Genomic DNA, 25,172 nt, shown 5'->3' on the forward strand with positions numbered 1-25,172 from the left:
GGAAAGGGTTACGATTCCCATAGGTTTTTTCTCTTTTTTCCTTTTTCTGTTTTTTTTTTTTTCTTTTTTTTTTCCTTCTTTTTTTAGAACTTATTTCTAAAGAGAAAAAATAATTGAAGGATGAAAGTTAGCAGAACACAAACAATTTCTCTTCAGGTTTTCAGTGAAAACAGGAAAAAAGCACATTTAGTGTTGAGACAGACAGAGCAAATATGAAGCACCTACATTTGATAGCAGGAGATATATATATATATATATATATGCATATATATATTTTTTTTGCTCCCAGTGATACAATGGCATAAAAGTGTGGGAACAGGGTTTTTTCCATATTAAATGCCTAAACCAATTGCTTGTTTTGCATGTTGTCTTTTAAAATGACACTCATGAAAGAGCTCTTCAGTTGTAATAGTCCAAAATGTAACTGGAGTTTTGTCAACTCTGTAAAACCAATGTGTATCCCAGAACTGCAGAATTACAATCTTTCCCCCCAGAAGAACGATGCTTTAAGACAATTTTCTCAGCACCTGATGGGCTGTTTGACTCCTGGCAAGACATGCAGATTATATTCTCTGGAAAAAAGGAAACCCTGCAAACTTCAAGGCGTTTCTCCAGCATTCACACAGGGTTCAAAGTAAAACAAAAAGGAGGTGGAGGGGAAGGGGAGATGAAGGATGGTGAAACATCCCGATTTCCCTGTGATTAGTGTATCACTACAGTCACAGAACAAGAAACAGAAACCTTGTAAAGTGGAAATGCCTCTCCCACGGTCACTGTTGCCCATGTTGATGACAGCAGGAACTTTAGAACCAGGCTTGTGAATTGAGTCTGTATTCATTAATCATTTGCATTCGCTCTTTAAACAAAAACAAAACTAAAAAACCTATTCAGTACCGGAGATTAAATAATCACGTGTGAAGTCTGTTGAAATAAATTTTCAGATTCCTTAAGAAGTCTAATTACTTTCAGTCGCCATTTTTTAAATAACTATATATAATTTGTATATATTATCCTGTGATTCTAGTTATGGTTCCTCTGCTGCACTGAAGATTTAGAAGGCGCATAAAAGCCTTTTGTCCCCTGTGAACAGCATCACGCTGCAGAAAGGTTATAACAGGCAGTCTTGTCCTGCTACCTTCATTGATCTGGACATTCCATGGCTTCATCGTAAGTGATTATCCTTTTGGGATCTGAAAAGAAAAATTAAATTCAGCTTTAAACAAATTAAACAAACAGTGTTCAGGTTCTGAAGCAGAAAATATTCATGGGCCGGAGACCCACAAACCAGCAAAACACTTAGCTAATTGTTAAAACCCTCCTTTTTCCCCTCACTGAACTGCCACAATTTAAAAGGCAGTTTCCTCTTTGCTGACAGGTCAGTGATCTACTTCCTCTATACAAAAGAGCTGTGCAGCGTTCCAGTGGACTCCCAGCAACAGCACCTCCAGCCAATGTATTCAAGAGCCTAATTGACTCCACACAGATGAGTGCTCGCTCCCAACATTAGATCAGTGCAGTAATACAGCAAAAAGTACAAAGGTCTTCATTTAGCCTTCTTCCCACAAGTGAAAAGAAACTTCATTTTTACAGCTGAAATCTGGATACCCAGGAAAGTTCAAGGTTGATATTTGGGTGAAGTCTGACACCAGCAATTACAAAATTACAGGCGTTATCAGACCTAGCCTGATTTTTGTTTTTTACATTTCACGATGGGGCTTACAGTCCTGATGGTCACCACTTCTGAGCACCCACATCTTCAGCTAGCATCACGAGGAGCGGACAGTGGTCAGCACCTTTAGAAGCCAAGCCCCAGACATCTCACCCACTGCCTGCTTTTGTTCAGGACACTGCTTCACCATGCTCAGCTCTTAAGCTGTCTTGGTTTAATGTAACATCTCATTGTTACTAGTGTCACCGTTTCATTTTTAAAACTCTTACCTTGCTTTTGCAAATTCCAAATAGATTCCATTTCTGTGAAGGCAAAAGAGAGAGAGAGAGAGTTAGTGTTCTGCAGCACTACTGGACAGTCAGCAAAGCTTCAGGACATGCTTTCCTTTTCAGGCTTAGCAATATACTATAACAAAGCCAGTCACAAAATTTTATTAGGCCTGTTATTTTCATGTCATGATAACAATAATACTCTGCGCTCATCAGATGACACAAAGTACTTTACAAAACATTAACTAAGCCTCACAACAGCCTGAGAGAGATCCGTGCCGTAAGTGACCACTACTCATCAATGCAATGCAGCCTTCTAGGAGGTGAAATGAAGCATTTGTTGGAAGTGCAAAGCGGCATTACACTTGCCCATTCAAAATGGCACAGTGCATGCACTATTTCCTAGCTGCTAAAGAAGATCACTGTTACCGACAGTCTTGTCCAACTGGGTGGGAAAAGAAAAAGGAAAAGACAACTGGAAACCATGAGCCCTCTTGCTAGCTACAGAACAATTAACAAGTTACTATCAAACACTGTAATGATTCAAATCAGTTACATTAGAATAAAGATGAGGAAGAGTTCAAACCCCTTCCACCACCACTCTCATGGGGAAAAATAAAACAGGAAAAGTTCTTGGCTTCCGTGCTTTCGTTTGGTCCTAACTGCATCAGATGCCACAAGTGTGAAAGCTGTATTACATCAGAGCATGTCCGACACTGAAAGACAGACTCATACAGAACTAAAATGAGAAAGGCAAAAAGTTGTCTGATGTTTGTAATCTAAGGCCTGGTCTACACTACAGAGTTCGGTCAATGCAAGGTAGCTTATGTCAACCTAACTATGGAAGTGTCTACACCATAATTTTGCTCCTGTCAACGTAGCTACCGCGAGCCACTGACTTAACTCCCCCTCCACAAGCAGCAGAGTGTCAAGGTCAATGTAGTGTCAGTGCAAACACGGAGTTGCTTACATTGACTGTCACTGTCTTTCAGAAGACATCCCACAATGTCTCACACTGACGGTACAATCAGTACAAGCGCTCCTAGTGAGGACACACATCGCTGACACACGGAGTAGAACTTAGGTTGATGTAATTCTGTGGTACAGACATGCCGAAGAGGAAAGAACGTAAAAGGAACGCAGCTCCCTTAAGCTACGTCTCAACTTAAAACGCTGCAGCGCGTCAGTGTACACTTCTATATTCAGGGGAGGGGTTCTCCTGTCACTGAGTAGTCCACCTTCCTGAGAGGTGAAGGTTAGGTTGACAGAAGAATTCTTCCATCAACCTAGCACTGCCAACACAAGGGGTTACATTGGCTTAACTTGGCCTCTCAAGGATGTGGATTTCACACCCGAGGGACAGAGCTGTGCGGATGTAACTTGGGGTAGACTAGCCTTTAGCCTCTAAATGTGATCTTCCTTTTTCTCCCAAGGAGGACAGGTAGAAGGGACGAGGGCGATTGGAGCAGGGTCCTGTAATTCCTGGCTATCTTGAAGCGATGGTTATCAAAGCGTACCGTCTGACAAATCCTGAAGAATTAACATAATTTATGAGCTCATCACATTAGTCTGAGACAGACTGCCATAAACCTGGAATTAACTATTCTGATAAGGAATGGGTTTAAATGCTAAATAAGAACAAATACATGTTCCTCTCCTCTGACTGACCTGTAACACTGAAATGCAGTCACCCCATACTATCTGAACATTTTATTTACCGGCTGAAACTCTTTCATGAAGGAAAAATACTTCTCTCCCCATTGGCTCTCTTGAGCCAATTACAACAGAGAACTAATGAGCTTAATACTTCCATCAATCTTAATGTTGGATTCTTAGATTCATTCTAGGAAAAGCATATTGAACAGTTTGAGTTTTCCCCGTAGTTCTGGATTATCTCGGTGCCTCACTCATTGGCCCTTCATATCTGGCAGCTCAACAAATTGACCACGGCAGAAAACCCCTTTAAATTCATCAGGACAATGACCGGGGGTGAAGGACAGAGAAAAAGGAAAGTTGCATAATTTGGAACGATTAGTAGAAGACTGTTTAGAATTGTAGGCTAAGTCCCTTAGATCTATGAGTGGATTTCCCAGCTTCCCATTCTCGGTTTTGGGATCGGTTTTTACATACTGACGCTGGTGAAGTTTGACGCTCCTAGCCTCCTCCTTTTTTCAGGCACAATAGGAGCTGCAACTTCTCCACGCTCCCCACAGGATTTACAGCAGTGAGACAGCGCTAAGAAGATCCTTTTATTTCCACAATCGCCTTTCCCTAGAGGAGGCTTCCATAACCCCCAGAAATACAAAGGAGAACTTAACCAGGAATCGAATAACCCATTCCTTAAAAAGCAAGAGGAGCGCCCCCCTCCCCCCCCCCCCCAACAAAGATACACAGTATGTTCCTGCTCCAGGACCTCAGCTCAGACTGCAAAGCCTCAAGAATCAGTGAAATGTGCGGGGGGGGGGGGGGGGGGGGAAGGGAGGGGGAGAAGAAGAAGAGATGCTAGATTTTCAGGAACAATGACAAGTGAAACAGTGCATCTTCTCTCCAGAGACCCGCAAACCCTGAAAGATTTCACTAGCAAACCCTTCCAAGAGAATAGGGATGAGATTCAATGGGTCTGGTACCCTTCCCATGAGGTCTCCCAAACCCTGGGCTCTCCAGGTCCATGCTCTATGAAGCTCTTAAATTCCACAGGACCAGGGCTCAGCTCTGGCAGGCAGGAGCTCCACCTTCCTGGTGATCTCAGGAGATGTCTGGGACAGGGCGTTCCAGCAGTGTCCAGTCATACGGCTTGAGATTATGGAATTACCACTTATCTAGGAAATCAAGAATCCTGTTATCTAAAGCCTCAATCCTACAATGGGACCTGTGTGGAGACACCTGCACGGAGCCCTATGGATTCAATGGGGTTCCCAAGTCCCACACATATGGCTCTGACAATACAAGAGGGGCCTAACCTAATGGGAAACAGAAGCCAGGTTATGATTCTATGTAAAGATGGATACTTAACTTCCGTAAAATCTCTCCCTCCAGAGAGCCTGCCAGTGGCCAACAGGTTACATATTTCAGTAGTGCCGTGGGCTAGATGTTTGTTGATTTCAATTTACTATGTCAACTGTAAATATCCTGCTCAAAACAGAAAACTAGAAAGGAAGCTAGGGAGAGGGAGGCTTTTAATACCAGCTTCCCCATGGTTTGATTTGTGTCCCTACTTGCTTGTCGGAGGGATTTATATTATGTTCTGGTTTGGTATAGGAAACAATGCACAAGGCTAAAACTGTGTGTGGATCTTCAGTAACTCTGTACCACAGTGCTAGCCACTAATTAATTGTTTTTCCTGCTGATCAGGATCCAAGACAAAAAGGGGAGGGGGGGAAGAAAGAAAAAAACCAAACAGAACTTTCTTACATTCAGGACCCACAAAAACATCAAAGTGTCAAACTGAGACCTAACCTCTTTCACCTAACAAAAGGAAAACTAGATATATATATTTTTTTTTCAAAAGAGAAAGACAAAACTGCTGAATTCACAGCTCTGCTATTTTTTTGACCCAGTTCACCATTCCAGTGAAAGCCACTAGTGGCTGCTTGCTCTACTTCCCATGCCACTCGTGTTTCTTCATGGGGTACAGTAGAGAAGTCAAGAAGGAACTAAGCAGGAGCACTGGGAGGAACCCACAGGCAGGAAAGAACAGTAGATACAACTTTAGCTTTCTCTCCCCACCTCATCTGGGGTCTTTACTACTTTGTAATGAGACCTAAATCCTTCTTCCTTTAGCTAACAATACCCCCCCCAAACACCCACATCATACAGAGGAATCCCTGAAATGCAGCCACCTCTGACCTAGAACATGTAGCCTTTGTGTTTAAAACAGCTGCCAATACATGACCATTTAGGATATGAAATATATTTTTTTAAAGGGAGCATTTAAAGCAATCCGAAAGTAGTTGTTACTTCAGCTAAAGTATAGCTGGGACAAATATACCCTACTCTTGTTTAAAAAACAAGGTACCACCAGAATTGGTAAAGACCACAGTTTTATCTCAACAAAGATGACACTTCAATAGCCCCTACTGCATTGCCATGACTGGGTCAGTGCTGATCCAGAGGGAAGTGAAGCCCCCTGCAGAGTTAACACCACCTCCTGCAGGTCTGGGGGTTTTTCAGACTCCCATCCAAAATGATGGTCCAATCTCCAACCATGTAGCAACCAGGCCCAATATTTAGCTAGTAGATTGATTTAACACATAGTTGATTCCTTTTACAGTGCTGCAGTACATAGTGGAGACGTATGAGTTTATCAGCAAAGAGACAGGTTGTTTAGCTCACCCAGAAGTTATGGGTTTGTTACAGAAATTACTAGTTGAAATGGACCAGTGTTACGCAGGAGGTCAGACTAGATGATCATAGTAGTCCCTTTTCAATGGAACCCTGGAGGCAAAGCAGGAGAAAGACTTGTGAAACTAACTTTCAGAGCATCCAAAAAATAAAAAGGTGCACAAGCAAGCACTGCCAGACCTTCAGCATGTTTCCAGTGCCGGACACCCATGTGCCCAGCAAACTGATGAGGGCAAAAGCACACCGAGTACATGTCTTCACATGTACCAACATTCCACTCCAAGAATTCCCATATCCAGCAATAGACCTTCTAGCAAATCGTACCCTGTCTGAAAAGACAACGCCGTCCAATGCCTAGAGCACAGGACTAGGACTCAAATGCTATTCCCAGCTGCCTCTGTGATTGTACTGCCACGTGCCTCAGTTTCCGTCCTCCCCATCAGTAAAAGGACAGCAACACCTTTCAATGGGAAGCTGAGACTGTTCCTCACATTGTGTAAAGCACTTTCAACTTGTGGATGGAACATACATGTACAGAAATTATCAACAGAACCATCCTGTGTTTTAGTTTGCGAGGACTCAACTATGAGCGTTACCAGATTAAGATGGAGGACAGATCTGAGAAGCGAGCCATCAACACCTCTCTTTCCAGGTTGATTATTTGCTTTAGAGGAAAAATTCCCCAATGAAATCCAAACACACTAACTGTTCAGTCTGCACAAATCTCCCCCAAACTACAACAGCTAAAACACAAGTTAGGCTTTCAGCTTCTCACCATTGCAGATAGCACAGAACGATTTGTCAGACTTACTTCATAGGAACATGGCAGTTATTTATCAGGGACACTGGGAAACTGCACAAGACAAACAGTGGAGAACTTACCATTATTTTGCTGTTCTACATATTCTGAAGCTTTGTTAGACATTTTATTAGAGCTTGTTCATGATGCAGAATCATAGAATATCAGTTGGAAGGGACCTCAGAAGGTCATCTAGTCCAACCCCCTGCTCTGTGCTGTGGTCTGACTGTAGGGCAACAGAACATAAGCAGAAAATGGTGCTGGTATTTTCACCCACACATACAGATCACGGACTACAGCCCATATCCTGTAACTGGATGTGGGCAGACAGACCCTTGCACCAGCGTGGAGCTCACCAATTTCAATTCGGCTCTGCCTGGTCACCCACCAGGATTTAATTGCAGGATCATGGCCTTAACGAGTAATTACTTTTTGCAGCTGTCTGTGAGGAAGAGCAGTATGTCTCACACCACAGATCCAAAAAAATGGCACTTCAGAAAATATGCTCCAAATCATGCTGGAATCCTTTCAGAACAAATGCAAATATACAGATGAACCAGAAAGCAGAAAAATGGGAAGACACACTCAAATTTGGACTTTGGTTTCCACTCCCCAAACCAGGAAAGGCATCTAATGAGCACTGACTCGTATGATGCATGCTTCCCAGCAACCCATGTCACATGATTTGTATGGCATTGATTACAAGAGACATCCACCCATTATCTTCTAGGCTGAAGCCAAGATGTCGTCTGGAAATTGGTATAGGAGAAGGCAAGTTGAGAAATAAAGAAGGCACCTGAGAAGGATGTTGGGGCAGAGAACTCCAGCTCACCCCAAACACATCCCAGAATCATAGTATGACTGGAGTCACTGCTCTGGATGGGCCAAAATAGAAAAAGTGTGTGTACAGGTGTGGGCAGAGGGGGCTGCTGGCAAAGGAAAGAGCTGCACAATTAGTTTAGAAGTGCTTTCATTCCCATTAAGTGTTTATTTCTGCCATTGACAATGATTAGCTCCTTCATAGAACGTGGAAGGGGGATTGTTCATCACCTCCAATGTAGCTACTACTATTTAGGTGGAGACTGTCTTGCCCAGCTGACTGAAGAAGGGAAGAGATCTAAAGAATAGTGGTAACAGAATAGCTACTTAGTTTCTTTAAAAAATAAATTTAAGCTGAGCAAAACCAAAATAAAAATCCAAGTTTGCAACTGTTGCAGAAATCTCCAGACATGGCAGGATGAGGCTTGTCTGGAACTTTATTTCCCAGTGTCCCTGGTTTTCTCTGAAAGGCTGGCTGAGATTCAAGACTCAACAGGTGCAAGGAACACAAAATTCTAAAGCTCTGCTTCATGACTAAAAGAAACTAAAAGAAATCCTGAAGTGTAGATAAAAATAAATTGATGAACACTAGGTTGTTATTCCCAATGAGAATACTAGAGCATAAAGGGTTACGAAATTACAGTGTGATGACCTGGAATAATTTTTGAGTTGCTTAATAGCAAACAAAGCCACCAAGATTTCTATGCTTTACCTGAATGAACTATGAAGGCCTTGGAGAGGTAATTTTGCACTCTCTCTCTGCAATGGGTCATAATGCATTAAATTTCCACTTAGGCCATTAAAGAAATCTTGTCCCCCACTTCTGAGCAGCTATCATTCAGCTCTCCCCTGAAAGGAATACTTCATGTAAGACTGCCTGGAGCATCTTCCCTTTTTTTTGGTGGTGGTGGTGGGGGGAAGAAGAAGAGATAGTAAAAAATAAAATAAAAGGGAATTGCCCAAAAGGTAGATAAGCAACAGCAAGTCAAAAGAGCACCTAGCTCAGAGGTGGGCAAACTATGGCCCGCTCCTGCCCAGCCCCTGACCCGCGAGGCTAGCCCCCAGCCCCTCCCCCGCAGCCTCAGCTCACTCGCTTGCTCCGCCGCCGGCGCAATGCTCTGGGCAGCGGGGCTGTGAGCTCCTGGGGCAGCGCAGCTGCAGAGCCTGGACTGACCCGGTGCTCTGTGCGGCACGGTGGCGTGGCTGGCTCTAGCCAGGTGGCACAGCTGTAGCACTGCCAGCCACTGGTGCTCCAGGTAGCGTGGTAAGGGGGCAGGGGGGGCAGGGAGCAGGGGGGGGGGTTGGGGGGGCAGGGGTCCCGGGGGCAGTCAGGGGACAGGGAGCAGTTGGATAGGGGTCAGGCCACGCCTGGCTGTTTGGGGAAGCACAGCCTCCCCAACCAGCCCTCCATACAAGTTTGGAAACCCGATGTGACCCTCAGGCCAAAAAATTTGCCCGCCCCTGACCTAGCTAACTGAACTGCAGAGCTGGCAAGAAGAGGCAGAGAGCTTGTGAACATTCAAAAACTTCTGAGCCAAACAAGAACGAGGGGTAAATAAAAATTTGAGTCATTTTATTCTATTGGCTCCTAGCTGGAAATATCCATGTCACGTCTCAAACACCCAGCTCTTCTTTTTAAAAAACCCCTGAAGCGTTGTCTGTGACAGACAGCCTTAAAACAAGAGGAACAGACCAGGTGAACCAGTGGGTCCATTGCTGAGCTTTCACCCTCTTCAACGTCAGGAAGTTTTGGAAGATCTACTCACCATACATGAATTTAAACAGACACAAACAGGCACCAAAGGTAAAACAGCTGCTAACTATTACCTCTACCAAATCTCACACACTTACCCACATGAATAGAGAAGTGAGCACCTTTAACATAGCTTGAATGAAATCAAGTGACTGCTAGAGTATTTTAAAAACAAAATTCTTATACTGCTGGCCATCAAAGACAGGGAGCACCAAGGCCGTTCTTAAGATCAAGGCATGCAACCTTTACCGGATTGGATTTTCCCAAACCAATTAAGAGAGAGCTCCATTAGGAAACAAATTGAACCATTACCTTTAGTGTGATATACAATAGCAGCCCTCAGGTCAAAAGAACCCCAGCTATCTTTCCTTTCTAGGCCTCTCTGGTACCTCTGATCTTTGGCGGAGGCTAACAAATTGTTCGTAGGAGAGGCCAAGGGATTCTCTAGTTCATAGTCCTTTGAGAGGAACACTAAAGCACCTTGGCTACTGGTGTCTGCCATTTGCAGGTCACCTATGTGATGTGGCTCCAAAGACAAGACTCCAATCTCACTAGCAGTCCCAGGCTTTATAATAGCACTAAGTATTTGAGGGCTAGTCCGTTTTTCCAGCTCATAAGCCTTAGGAAACACAGGTTGTTCAGTTCCTGAGGGAATGATTTCAGCACCCTGTGAAACCAAAGTGGCAGGATATTCCCCTTGAAATGTCACTTCCATTATTTTATTATCCATTGATTTCCCCAGAACAGTCTCAGGCCCAGCACTGGGCTCATTTATAAATGATAAACCCCATTGGTTCTGGAAGATATCCCCCAGGTTCTGCTGATTTGTCTGAGACGGCAGATCTACCTGTGCTGCGCCCAAAAGCACAGATTGCATATTTGAAGGATAGATAAAAAGGCTAGACTTCTTTTGTTCAACAGCTGTTGAAGTTGTATTTATGTCCTGGTGTACGGACTCAGACGAGGTTGAGGTTAAAGTACTAGCAGCAGTTGTGAGCAGTGGCTGGGTCCCTGGAGAATATACATTTCCATCAGTCCCTGCTAAAATGGGCCCATTCGAAAAGCTAGCAGAAGTAACAGACTTCATAGCAGACATGGGGACTTGGGACAGTCGACTCGGCATCTGGGCCTGCGTTTCTCCAGTAGATGAAGACGACGATGAAGAAGACAGAGACGAAGATGGGTTTTGAGCTGCTTTGTTGAGGTTTTCTTTAACTTTGCTTGCATAACTTATTTTAGGAACTATTTTAGCACTGCTGTTGTCCACTGGAAAAACAGGGGGTGGTTTAAACAGGGTCCACGAGTCCTCTTTTGATGCAGCCGCTGATGCATGCTTCCCCTTGGGCCGGTCATCAAACTTTTTGCTGCTAATCCCAGGTTTGGCATCAGAGTTTTTTCGTTGTACCTCCCCAACCCCAGTTTTCCCACGGCCTGCTCCTCCAGGCCCAGCTTCATACTTCCAAACAGGCTTAGTATTGTCAACTCGGTTTCCCTTTTGTTCACTATAGTCAGTCTTGAAACTCTCAAGTTCCTGTTTTAAGGATGGGGCATTGACCTCCTGTTGCATTATTTTGTCCTGCACTAGATTCAAGTTCTCACACCCCTTGGCACTGTTACGCCTGCCTTTCCGTTTCTTAGGTGTGGTATATCCACTCTCAGACCCGCTACCATCATTATCTGCCCCTTTGCCTACATAGCCATTAGTGATATAACCAGAACTATTTGTTACAACACCATTTGGAATAGATACTGCCTCTGGCTTGTCTGAGGATTGATTTTCTCTAAGTTTATTCTCATAAATTTTTTCATTCTTTTTGTCCATACTGTTTTTCTGAATGAAGTTCTTGGGTTTGATTCCAGCTTTCCCAAAGGTGCTGGCCTTATCAGTCTGCTTTGGATTTACATTAGTGTCTACAAGTTGCTGGCTGCCATTTGGTACCCTGGAAGATGGGTTGGTTGTTTCATCAGCACACAGGCCCTTTAATGATACTTCTCTTTCTCCTGTGTTACCATTTAGCTCTCCATAACCTAAAAACAGGCAAAAAACAACAAAAAGGCAAGAATTAAAATGTGAAACGTTAAACTTCTGATTGAAAAAAAAGCTATAATTAAACCTCTAAGCATAACCAGCTTCTTCAAATAGGCTTTTTAAAAGAGTAAAAAGCGTCCACCCTTTGATATGTGAAAGCAAGTCCTTACCACTTAAGGTCAAAGTAAAGGGTACGGTCTCACCTCAATGATGGGAGTTAAGCACATAAATCCACTAGAAGGAAACACTTCTCTATGGACTCTAACATGCAACAGAGCATTTGGCAGGCCTCTGGACTCTTATTTTTTTAAAGAATATATCCCTTTGCATACAGAAAGCAATCAGGCTATTCACAATGCTGAAGAGAACTGAAACGTTATTTTGGATTTTCAGATCAAGGAAGGGGAAAATTCACTCCCAAGAAGCTACAACTGGACAGCTGGATCTTCCACCTTTGCTAAGTCAATTTCTTAAAACCCAGCATATTATGAACAGAGGGCCAATTTTTATAAGCTCCTGCCATCTCTAAGGTCTGCAATACTATTTAGAACTGACTGCCATGCAAAGCTGAAGTGCACAAATGTCAGTGATAGATACCTCTTAGTTAACCATGACCAAATTCCACCTCTTTGTTATGTGACTGTATTTTTGGTGTGAAGATGAAGAAATTATGCTATTTTCCTAGTAAAATTCTTATTCACTTAAAGATACACGATAATATGGTTTGATTCTGGTAAGTTTAAGAATGCTTAGGACATTGCTATACAAGCTACTTCAAAGTCCCTGTTGATCAACAGGACTTCATCCAATTCATACACTGATTACGTTTCCACCTTGTCATTGTTTCTCAAACACTGCTTTTTGCACCCAGGACAGTGAGAGACAAATAGCCCCAACTCTCACTTCATCCTACCCCTAAGTACCATCTGTGAGCTACATTTTCCAGTGCTCATCAGCTTTGGAAATGCTTTTAGAAAATTTCCCATTGTAACATTCCTTCATGTCATTTCAAAATAGTGTTAAAAGTGATAGGAGGCCCACCACTTCCCTGCATGAGTTATTAGCTTTAAAAAGATAACACAACTGGAAAGAAATAATCTTCTATTCTTTAGATGAACTTTTCCATCAGTGTGAGGCCAAGCCATTGAAAAACTACAGTATTACAAGGGCACCCTGGGAAAAATGGAAGTATTGGCAGATCTGGATTTAGGTACAGGAAACACAGGCCCTTACCTAGATCCCCACCTCACTGAATCGTGATTACATCAGAATCTCAGCTTCCCTCAAAAGAAAAAGTAGGTTTCTAGCCCTCGTGGTTGCAAAGAGAAATTCAAAAACATGACCAGGTGCAACTGATGCATTGATGTCTGCAGAAAAGCATGAACTGTCCCATGCACATGAATGGCGCACAACTCCAAGACCTACCGCTCTGGAGGGCCCCACCATCACTACATCAACAGAGGACTATATTTGTGACAGGGGAAGAATGCAGTGGGCTCAGTCCATCCACCATAAACAAGTAAATAATGGAGTGCCCTGCTGCTACCCCTTTGGAGGGGGAGGGCCCTGCTGGAGCTCTTGGGACAAGGAAGGAGATCCAGGGTGTTGCCCCTAACCTTTTTCTTTTGGGGGGGGGGGGAAAGAGTGATCACTACTGCCACTTCAAGGGCAGGGGGGCCAGAAGCCAGCCCCCCCCCCCAATGTCCTGGCATCTCTGGGGCCTCAAATTACCTTAATATGGCTTGAGTGTGTCAAACTTTTCAGATGCAAGAAAACTCATGTGTTCTCCTCAACAGAAAACATGTTGGGCCTGATTCATTACACGGTTTTAAAAATGGTGTAAGGCAGGTGACACCCTGGTCTAGCAAGTTCAGAATGAATATTTTCCAAGCAGAAATATTAGTCTTCAACTGCTATGCTAAAAACGGTCACTCTCAAAATTAAGGGATCTTGCATCCTAAACACTCCTGCCTAGTCTACAACTAAAACTAAGGTCAACTTAGCTACATCGCTCAGGGCTGTGAAAAAGTTCAGGCTCTGTACAACACAGATAGGTCAACTTAACCCACAATGCAGACACAGCTAGGTCAGTGGATTTACTACTGCTACAGAAAAACCCCTTTTATTGCTGTAGTGTCTACACTACAGCGGCGTAGCTGCAGCTGGGTTGCTGTAGTACTTATAGTGCAGACATTCAGCTGCCAGGCATCTGAGGGTAAGTGGTCATATCTTGTGGAACTCTGAACCAGGGAGATTCCTGCAAGAACCCCATTGCTCAGCTTGTTGAGGGAGGTTAGTAAGACAGTGTGTAACTATCAGCAACTGCTATAAGTTTTCCAATAATGTAATGGTGTTAATATTGTTGACCATAAATACTTCAACCCAACCAAGCACAGATTGATGGAATTCTGATGGATGAGCCAAGGATTGAAAATTAGTTTCAGGATGACATGCAGAGAGCAAGTCTTTTCAAGGATAAGATACTGTATAAGGCCTTTTGTGACTCAGATTTCTGACATCACTATTTAATAAAACAAAATAAAGAGAATGATCATAAGACCACTACGCATCAGGAGTGAGAAAAACTAATGGATTTTGCTTTTGACTTCATTAAGAGTGTCAACAGTTTCAAGCTCCAGTTTTCAGGCATTTACATGAACTGCGTAAATTCTCTCCAAGCTAATGCTTGGAATACAAGGTGTTGGCTTGACAGCTGTAAAAGTGCACTTCAAATAGAGAAGCTTATTCTGCCACTGTCAAGTTTTAGAAACACAGAAGTATGTTTCCAGATGTTTTGTTTGGCCATGAGACCCCAAAAAAGACCTCAGAAGGACATTTTTAAACTGGAATTTGACAGGCATTAGTCCAAAGGCACACAACTTTCCAATATATCCAAAGGCGGTAAACTTGGATATTATTTTTATTCAGTTATTTTGCTTAATAACTTGTTTCAGCATATACTTAGTCAGTCCCCTATTACACTCACCTGCAGATGATTGTGCAAGACTCATTAGCATGCAGGTTTGGGGCACCTCGACATCTATTTTTGATACAGTTCAGGTCCCTAATAGCCTTTTGGGTAGCCAGCAAAAGAACATCTTAAAAGACTAAATGCACATGGCATTCCAACAGCTTTCTGAACTTTACTATAACATACCATTAAGTGTTCACAAAAAAAAAAATAAAAAAAAATTAATTCACATGGGCATCAGTAATATAAGTTGTAAAAATGAAGTCCTGGCCACACTGATATTTGAAACCATGGCCCCGATCCTGCAATGTGATCTGTGTGGGTATGGAGTGGACTCTGTGTGGGTGGGGATCAGTCTGCTTTAGCTACCACTTTTCTGGAGAACCATGTTTAAATACTGGTCTTGGTAGAAAGATGCTAACACAATTCCAAATTTCTGTGCTGATGGTCTTATTCACCCAACATACAAATAACCTTCTGTAACAGGGAAATAGAAAAATTAAAAAATCCTAAAACGTGCCTGTCATTAAACTGGATGTGGGCCAGAGAAATGTTTGGAGATTCTTCCCTTCAGCTCCTTGAGAATAGCATTTAGGAATCCCAGCCCCATGCAGAGTCTAATGAAGTCAATAAAAAAAACTCCAGAGTGACTTCAATGGATTTAGGATCAGATCCTTACCCACAGTTTAGTTTTCAATGAATGAAAGTGGGGTATTTGGAATGAATTCTCTGAAGGACCTTCTGGACTGCCAGTTATAAAATCACTTAAAGACCAGTCTCACACCACGGAAGGCAATGGGAGTTTTTCCATGGGCTTCCTTGAAAGCAGAATCAAGCCCCCAGAGAAGTGGCTGGGATCTCTACTTTTGAATACAGCCTTTCTTCCACTAATACAAAAGCTAGGATTTTACCTGGGTATTGAAAGGAAGATATTGCAGAGCAGTTGCAACATATACCTAATTCGCAGGCAAAGTAAGAAAACCAGAGGAATGATTTTCTAATCACAACGAGACAATGTGCTGTCACTCTCCCAGGAAGCTTTATGAAGTTTAAAATACTGATGCTGAATTGTGTGGAGAATTAATGAATGTGTAGTGTTATTTGTTGTCTTATATCACATTTTATAATTTGACCAATTGTTTTTGTTATGGACAAGCACGAATACATTTTATTTTTAAATACACTAGCTAGACAAAATAATGCCAGGACAGGGGAGAGATCTGCCAGCACTTGGCACTACCATTTACACCCATGTACCAAGATCAGTGCTGGTATCATGGTGGCAGGCCCCTGCCACTGTCAGATGTAATATCAATGCCTGTCTTTCCATGCTGAAAGCCCACATCCTGAAGGCAGAAGTGAAGGTTATTAACCACTCTTGTGCTGGGGATAAGAGCAGAATTAGTTCTCATGAGAACACATTCTAATCCATGCTTGAACTGTTCAGAGTGAACATTTTTCTTATATATTATAGGACCATTGTGGGAATTTACGGTTCATTTAGTTTTAATTCTACAACAAGAAAAAAAATTCCTCTGTGCACACAGTCATATCACAATACCAGCCAACAGTGTTACTAGGTTTTTTAGTAGCACAACTATACTACCTCAGCCTGTGCTCTCACAAACCAAGGGTATGTCCACACTACAAGTGCTACAGAGGCACACCTGCAACTACATCACTGTAGTGTAACACTTGCCACATCAATGGAAGGGTGTTTTTGGTTTCTGTAGTAAATCTACCCTCTCAAGAGGTGGTAGCTAGGTCCACAGAAATTATTTCATCAACATAGCTGCACCTACAGTGAGGGTTACCTCGACCTATGTTGCACAGCTGTGAAATTTTTCACATCCCTGAGTGATGTAGGTAGGCTGACCTAAATTTTAGGTGCAGACCAGGCCAAGGAATGACGGCATTTGGTCTGTAGTGGCAGGCGCATACCCTACTTCTAAGGTGCTGATGATTGAATAAGCCATTCAGCAGCAGAGGTGTTAATTCAGCACATGCCAGGATAATGCTGGGAGGTGAGAGATGCACTGTATTGGCTGGAATTGCCATCTATGGCATAAGATGAAAACCTAAGGTCCTGACCCCTTATGTTATTAATGATGCCCTAGCCCCGGTGAAGAATGTACAGCGTGTCATGGCCAAATTCAAATGTGTCTAGGGTCTCACCCATAGTTTCAAATGGATATGGGATTCTTGACTTTGCAGCCTTAAACCATTATGTAGGGTTTCTGTGTTATTTGTTAAACAACTACTACACCCAAGAGGTTGCTGCTTTTCAGTGGTAGATAACACAATCCCTCAATATACCCAAAAAGCACTTGAGGATCTGTGAGACTGAAAGACCCCATATTGTACAGGGTCTTATTTCTCAGGTCCTAATCCTGCAACCAGATTTGAGCAGGCAGGCAGGCCCGTATCCCCATGTGGAGTCCCATTAATGGTGATGAAAATCCAAATGAGTCTAAGATTCCACTCACAGAATCAGGGCCTTAGAAATCTATTGCCATTACATTATTAGCAGAGTAATTTCTTTTTGATCCTTCAGCAAATCCAGAACACCAGCTAAGTTTTCTCAGAGAGTCTAAAGAATTCCCCAGTTTCTCCAGACATCGAGGCAAAGCTGCCATTGCCTGCATTTGAAGGGCACAAAAGGTTTCCTGAGGAGTGGTGTCTGAATGCACACTGCACTGAAATTTTATATTTCAATGTGATGTTCTAGAAACTGTCACAAACATGGAGCCCTAATAAAATCAATTTAAGCTTAATCCTGCTTACTGAAGTCTGACTCCAGAGAAGCTAGGCGCTTCTCTCAAATCTCTCTAACCTACAACCCAGTGTTTGTCTTCACTTACAGTGGGGAGCTTTCGGACAACATTTACATTAAACAAACCTAAGGTAAAGCTTGTAAATCTCCCCTTCCCACCCCCTCCAACATAAAACCAGACACGTATTGGAGGGGAAAGGGGCCAGTTTATACTCCTCTCACACAAAGGACCTGGGGGAGAAGGCTATACATAGCCATCTTTGCTGCACAAATGAACACCTCCATTAAGGATAAAATCTCCACTGCCCCGTGCCCCCCACTGCTTAGGGCCGGGGACAGGCAGCTGGCCGTGCCGCCCAAGTGTTTCAAGCCCAGGCGCTGGGTGGGAGCTGGGCCCCTGCAGCCGGGCTGAGCGGGGTTCACCCCAACGTGCCCCCCGGGCCATGTGCTGCTACTACCAAGGGGCGGCCCGGCCTCCCCGCAGCCCCCGCCCGTCCCACCCAGAGCGCCAGGCCTAGCCCCGCCAGCGCCCCACGCGGCGCCGAGCTCCCAGGCCCCGCGCGCTGCCCCTCGCCTCCCCCCGCCGCCTCCTTCGCCAGAACCGCGGGCCCCCGGCCCGGCCCCGCCCAACCACCGCCAGGCCCCGGCCCCCGCCGCCCCCTCAGGCCTCCCAGCTCCCTCCCCCCGCCTTCGCCAGGTCCCCGCGGCCCCTCTCCCCCGCCAAGCCCCCCCCCCCCCCCCCGCGGCCCCTCTCCCCCGCCAAGCCCCCCCACACAGCTCCCTCCGCCCAGCCGGGGAGCGGGAAACGTGCCCGCTGAGCCGAGCCCCGCGCAGGCCGCGCCGAAACGCTGGCCCCCCAGAGCGGGCCCGGAGGGCCGCCCCCGCCCAGGCCCACCCAGGGGCCGCTGCGGCGGGAGGCGGGCCCGGGTGGGGCCGTCGCGGGTGGGTCCCAGCCCCTAGGCCCGGCCGGCGGCTCCCCGCGCCGGGCCCGGCTCCCAACATGGCGGACAGGAAGCGGCCCGAGAGCCGCGGAGAATGTTCCAGCCGGGCCGGGGGAGGGGGCCGCGGCCGAACCCCCGCCCGAGGACCCGGCGCAGGGCCAGGGGGAGCCGGGCCGCCCCGCAGCCGGGAAGGTCACGCCGGCCCGGCCGCTCCCGGGGGAGGCGGTGACACGACACGGCAGGGGCCGCTCCCATCCTCCCCCGTCACTGCCACCCGCCGAGCCTGCCCGGGACCCCCGCCCCGCCCCGAGTTCCAGCCCAGCCCCAGCCTGATCCCGCCCGACCCCTGCCCCCGCTCCCGCCCCCCACCCCGGTTCTCGGCGCCCCGCGCCCCGGCCTCCCGCGCCTCTCCCCGCCCCGGGCCCCGGCCTCCCGCACCTGTTTTCTTCTTCGGCGTGTCCTGGTGCTGCGGGCCCGCGTGCTTGTGCTCATGTTTCAGCAGCGGCTTCGGCGGGGCCTTGGGGCCGGGCTCGGCCGCATGCTGCAGGTAGGGGCTCTGCTGGAGGTGGTGGTGGTGGTTGTGGTTGTAGTAGTAGTAATGGTGGTGGTGGTGCTGCTGCGGGTGGTGGTGGTGGTGCTGGCTGTGCTGCTGAGGCGGGCCGGGCTGCTCCTCCATTGAAAGGGGCTGGGGCTCCCTGGCTGGCTGCTGCGCGCTGCACCGTCCGGGCGTGGGGCTGCTCGCCGGGCACACACGGCTCACACTCCGGCTGGGGGAGACGAGAAGTGTGGCTCTTTCCCTAGCGCTCGGCTTGACTGGGGGATCCGAGCAGACTGGCAGCTTCTCTCCAGCAATCAGGAAGCTTCCAGGGCCTCTTTCCCCGCCCACGACCCAGCCCCCCCCCATCGCCAGCCAGCGCCGTACCATTTACCCTCTGCAACCTCACAAGGGTTGGGCCTCCAACGTCAGCACTATGGTCTCTGTCTGCCTGTCTCCTTCACTCTGCTTTCTGCAAACAGCACTTTCCACACTCACTGCGAACAGGCAGGTTTCAGTGCAGCCAAGCAGATTCCATTTCTGGAGCGATCCGATTCGTCCTTTTACTTTGATTTCCCTCTGCATCGACTCTGTTTCCTCCCCTCCCCCCGACCCCCTTTGCAAACTGCAAATTCTCTCGTTATTTTATTTTTCTAACGAAGGAGGGGTGCTGAAGCACAAGGAAAATGCCACCAACCCAACTGAACAGTAATTTAAATAAATAAATAATGCAAACGTTTAAAGAAGCCTGCAAATCATTTTGTATTCTGGATTCATTTTGCATTGCATTCAGATGCTAATCTCTTCATTTCCATGGAGGGATTATAAAGCTCCACGGGCAGTGTCTGTGTAATTTTCTAAAAGGGCACGGTGCAGTTTTAACCAATTTTTCCTTTGTACAGGGAAGAATCAACATTTAAAGTTTCCAAAAGGAAATGAAACACGGCAGGTAAGATCAGTTTTGCTGCTAAGAGAAAGTTCTGATTTAGGACTAGTTTAAATGAAAGGGGGTGGGGGTGGGGGATATTTTACCATGTTTTTTTCTAATAGTTAAATTAGGGGGGGAAATAACTCATTCAAAAACAGTGTATTTGGCCAGTCATTTTTTGTATTCCAATTGCTATTATTTCAGCCTTTAAGGGTTGAATAAAAGCTTTTTCCATCATGATTCTGCAGAAAAGTCTGTCATAATTCTGTTTTGCAACTCCACAATCTCACATCCTGGAAATGAATGTCATGTCCTAATTCAGATTCTGACTTCACTGCAGGATCAAATTAGAGGAAGGTTGGGAAGAAGCAAATACTCATTTAAACATAAATGAGTCAAATCCTGCCATCACTTTCCAGGCAACCCTATTTAAATCAGTGAGGTTGCATGGGTGTATGTTTTAAGCAGAATTTAATTTAAATAACTTTTAAAATGAGCAAACTGAAATTGATTGAGCCAGGGATTTAAATTAGCAAATTATAAATTATTGTATTTGTATTAACCCTTATTTAAGATGTCAGAGTCATAGGTGCTGGAACTAGGGGTGCTGTGGGTGCTGCCACACCCCCTTGGCTTGACGAGGTTTCCATTGTATGCAGGGTTTACAGTTTGGTTCAATGGCTCTCCAGCACCCCTGGTCAGAGTCACAGCTTCTTCAGAAAGAAACTTAATTCAACTGCACGAGTAGGCTGAGAGAGCTGGAACATACGGTCTTATTCTAGAACTCCAGTAGCAGATTATCAGATGAAAGCACACTCAACCAATTAAACAAAATACAAAATAGAAATGATGGAGTCTCACATTGATGTCCATATACAAGGATTCAGCAAACACTGTAAGTGAACCTGCTAGGTCAGACCATTTCAAGAACCACAAACATGGTTACATGTGGGACAGACAAGATTCTCCATGACCTTTGCAGGATGTTGTATCCTTGCTTTGCACCATTCACAACAAGGTATCAATTACACATCGCTCAAACACTCAGAGACCCGTTATCTGGATCTCATCACTTAAGTACCCGTGCAACTCTTCAGTCATGTACAACACCAAATTTGGCAAAACAAAGTAGGAAAATAACTACAAGGTGAGTGTCTTTAGTGAGAAAAGTTTCCGCATAGTAGGAAACATCTATCCCTTGTTATTACCAATACTAGTAAGGAAGAAAATAAGTGTTATTTATGCACTATTTGTCTTAGAATTATTTTGTTGACATAGAATCCTAGAAATGTAGGGGTGGAAGGGACCTCAAGAGGTCATCTAGTCCAGCCCCCTGCGCTGAGGCAGGACAAATATATGTAGACCATCCCTGGTAGGGATGGTCTACATATATTGTCTAACCTGTTCTTAAAATCCTCCAGCGTTGGGGATTCCACAACCTCCGTTGGAAGCCTGTTCCAGAGCTTAACTATCCTTAGAGTTAGAAAGTTTTCCCTAATATCTAACCTAAATCTCCCTTCCTGCAGATTAACCCCATTACTTCTTGTCCTACCTTCAGTGGATGGGAGAATAATTGATCACCATTCTCCTTATAAAAGTCCTTATCATATTTGAAGACTGTTATAAGGGCATGTCTCAGACTCCTTTCTCCAAGACTAAGCATACCCATTTTTTTAACCCTTTCCTTGTAGGTCAGGGTTTCTGAACCTTTTATCATTTTTGTTGCTCTCCTCTGAACATTCCAATTTATCTACATCACTCCCAATGTTTGGCACCCAGAACTGGACACAGTACTCCAGCTGAGGCCTCTCCAGTGCTGAACAGATCAGGACAATTACCTCCTGTCTTACCCCCTGCCCCAGCCCAGAGCCCGCAACCCGCACCCAACTCCGTCCCAGAGCCCAAACCCCCTCCTGCACCCCAACTCCCTCCCAGAGCCCACACCCCTCCCGCACCAAACTCCCTCCCAGAGTCTTAGGCAGGTGTGTGTGTGGGGGTAGGACTTGGACCCGTTATGGGCACCACCAAAAATTATACAAACCTGTCACCCCTGTCACTATTCTCTTGTCACCCTTAAATAGCCTATTTTAGGGACAGCCTTCCAAAATAAAAAGTGTTCTAATGCCATTCATGCCATATCTTATGTTGACTACTCTGTACAAAGTATTTGGGCTGAATTTGATACCCAGACAAGTTGGAAGCCTATAGTTTTGCCTAGAAGCAGAACAACACTGACAAGTTTACGCTCAGAGCTCTGTCAGTGAATGCACATGCTGTTCCAGGTTACACTTGTCTGTCATGCCAACTTTTGTGTTGCTTTTAATCAGAACTTTACCTGAATGGTTTCATTGGCACCTAGAACCTGTTCTGTGGAGAAATTGAGGCCTTCAGTCCTCATGGCTGTTAGTCAGCATTTTTCACCAGCACTAAAATTAACTAAAAGTGTGAAGTACAAAAAATATATCTTACTCAGAATTATTCTTTACCATTTTTGAAATTATATTAGTAAGATGTAGCTGCAGGGGTATTTTTAGATGACAGAGCTTCTTAAATAAGAGACTCTTCAACCCTCAAGTGTAAAACCAGTAATATGCATATGTTCTTTATATTTTTAGGTTGTCATTAAAATATACTTTCAAATGTGTTTGATATTGAAATTGTGAATTCTTATAATTCCAGTATTGTATTTGTGTTAGTGCCTTTTAGGATCTAATCCGAAAATTATTAGTATTACACGAGAAGCAGGCAGCAACACCTATAATTAAGGTTGCCTAACACTTTCTGCTGTAAGAAAGACACTGTTTTAATTTCCTTGTATTTTGCCAAATTTTAACTGTTTGGGCTGACATTTTCCATGCTGGTGTCTGCCTCAGGCTAAATTTTTCTGGAAAGCTTCAGCAAAAATGATTCTGTCATTTCTGAGAACACGGTTAGAGGAAAATAGGTTGTTTTGCCAAGGTTAAAAAATTATTATAGTGGTTTTGTTGAAAAATTGTAGCCAATCTTTGCAGCGGGGACTTTGAAATTTGACTGGAGCGGAGGTGTCATTCTGGAGTTAGCTGCTTTTTGCTGCATTGTGAAACCCACCAACATTTGCAACTCTCTGGAAATCACCACGTGCACATGCTCAGAAGAGGTTTGTTAGAGTTTAGCAGCTATATTCTCCAAACATTGCATCTCTACTGAGCGTGCTCCAGCTCAGGGCTCCAGGGCTTAGCACTACTTTCCCTGCAATTGCTATTCCTGGGCCGCAGGAGCCACTGTGGTGCTTGGTACTAGAACTTAGAGCAGGGAGACTGTCTTTCCTTTTCTCTTAAAATGCTCCCTGGTGGTGTACAGGCAGCATGGAGTTGAAGGAAGAAGCACCTTAACTTGAATGCAGAGGGGTGAGGAGCAGAGCACAGACAGGAGCAGGGTGGGGAAGGACAGAAGCAGAGGAGGACAGGGCAGACTGGGGAGGACAGGAACAGAGGGAGATAAGGCAGGATGGGGTTTGTCATAGATTCCAAGCCCAGAAGAGACCGCTGTGATCATCTAGTCTGACCTCCTGTATAACACAGGCCGGAGAATTTCCCTCAAATAATTCCTAGGGCAGATCTTTTAGAAAAATATCCAATCGTGATTTAAAAATCATCAGTGATGGAGAATCCACCCTGGCTCTTGATAAATTGTTCCAATGGTTAATTACTCTTGCTGTTAAAAATGTATGCCTTATTTCCATTATGGGGGCAGGCAGAGCTGTCCCTTGGGTATGGCAAATCGGGGCAACCGCCCTGGGCTTCACGCTTGGATAAAATTGTGGGGAGGTGAGGCGGGAGGCGAGCGGGGTGAGGAGGTGAGCGGCAGGTGGGAGGGGGGTGAGGAGGCAGGCGGGTGGGTAGATAGCGAGGAGGAGAGCGGTGGGCGGGGGAAGGGTGAGGAGGCGAGCGGCGGCCACCGGCAGCCCACCTACCAGAACCTCCCCTTCCCCCCAGCACCTCCTGCCCGCCGGCGGGCCCCGCCGATCAGTGCCTCCCCCTCCTTCTCAGCACCTACCGCCTGCCGTGGATCAGCTGTTTCGTGGCATCAGGAGGTGCTGGGGGCAGGGGAGAGGAGCAAGGGCGCAGCGCACTCGGGGGAGGGGGTGGAATTGGGCAGGGAAGAGGTGGGGCGGGGGCAGAGTGGGGGTGGGAAGAAGCAGGGCGGGGTGGGGCCTTGGGGGAAGGAATGGAGTGGGGGCAGGGCCTGGGCAGAGGTGGGGGGGAGCACCCCCGACAGATTAGAAACTCTGCACCTATGTCCTGGGCCCTGCACCCCCCTTGGGATGGCCCTGCACCAGACGCTGGGTCCCCCCGACCCCCGCATGGGCAGGGAGCAGCAGGGGTCCTTCTTGCCACCCACAGCAGCCGGGAGCAGTGGGGGTCCCCCTTGCTGCCCACGGTGGCCAGGAGCAGCAGATACCCCCTGCCACCCATGGTGGCTGGGAGCGGTGGCGGCGCTGGCTAAAGTCACGGAGGTCTTTTGAAGTCATGGATTCCACGACCTCTATGACTAAATCGCAGCCTTAATCATGAGGCCTACACACAAGGGGGCTGAATTAACCTTTCACAGACAACCGTAAAACTGACATTACCTAACTTTTGAGAGCTTGACTTTGCAACCTTAATATACATAATTGTAATGGTTATAATTCAGTAGTGCCCGGAGATCCCGATCAGAATCAGGGCCCCATTGTGCTGGGCGCTGTTCAAAGACAGTCCCTGCCCCACAGAGTTTACAGATTACAAATTTTATTTATACAAAGTGTAGTTGGCAGTTTACAAATCAAACAGCAGGGGGCATTTTTGTTGTGTAGGTGGTAAAGCTTCTCCCACCATAATTCTAACTCCCACTCCTACATTTTTTTCTTGTTAGAGATTTGAGGAATCTGAAACATAATGAGATCTTTGCTAAACCTCCACACTATCTGAGTTTCTTTTAACACATTACAAGGTACACAGCAGCTTAACACTTGGTTTAAAAAAAAAAAGGTTTTGAATTTTTTTTTTTTTTGATCTGTAGTTTCTGTGGACTGTCTGTCCATATTAAAGGTAGTTGCAATTTGTTCTTTTTAGGGGCTGTGACACCAGCAGATCATGGCCAGCTCATGCCAAGGTCCCCATGTCTCAGTTGAACCCTGGCAAATACAGAGCCGGAATCAGGCTGGCTCACCTGTGTGTTAATGTTGTTAAAATAGATATTAGAATGATAAGAATGTGTTTAATGTTTAGACTTTATTGAATGCTTGTGAGCTGCTGCCTGCATTAATCTCACTTGTAACATCTGTATCCCAGGTAATATCTGAGCCGTTGTGTTGTGAGCCTTTG

General features: G+C 45.5%; 1 protein-coding gene across 1 annotated transcript; it reads right to left on the reverse strand.

Moving 5' to 3' along the window:
- Positions 1-91: 91 nt before the first annotated feature.
- On the reverse strand, positions 92-19,173 carry NUFIP2 (nuclear FMR1 interacting protein 2). Its single transcript, XM_065418320.1, has 4 exons — positions 18,803-19,173; positions 9,963-11,678; positions 1,939-1,971; positions 92-1,190 (listed from the first exon to the last, which is right to left on the reverse strand). Exons 1-4 carry the CDS (start codon positions 19,038-19,040, stop codon positions 1,138-1,140), a joined length of 2,040 nt encoding a protein of 679 aa, XP_065274392.1. The 5' UTR covers positions 19,041-19,173; the 3' UTR covers positions 92-1,137.
- Between the last annotated feature and the right edge of the window lie 5,999 nt (positions 19,174-25,172).

Source organism: Emys orbicularis, chromosome 17, assembly GCF_028017835.1.
Source record: "Emys orbicularis isolate rEmyOrb1 chromosome 17, rEmyOrb1.hap1, whole genome shotgun sequence".
NCBI classification, from domain to species: Eukaryota; Metazoa; Chordata; order Testudines; family Emydidae; genus Emys; species Emys orbicularis.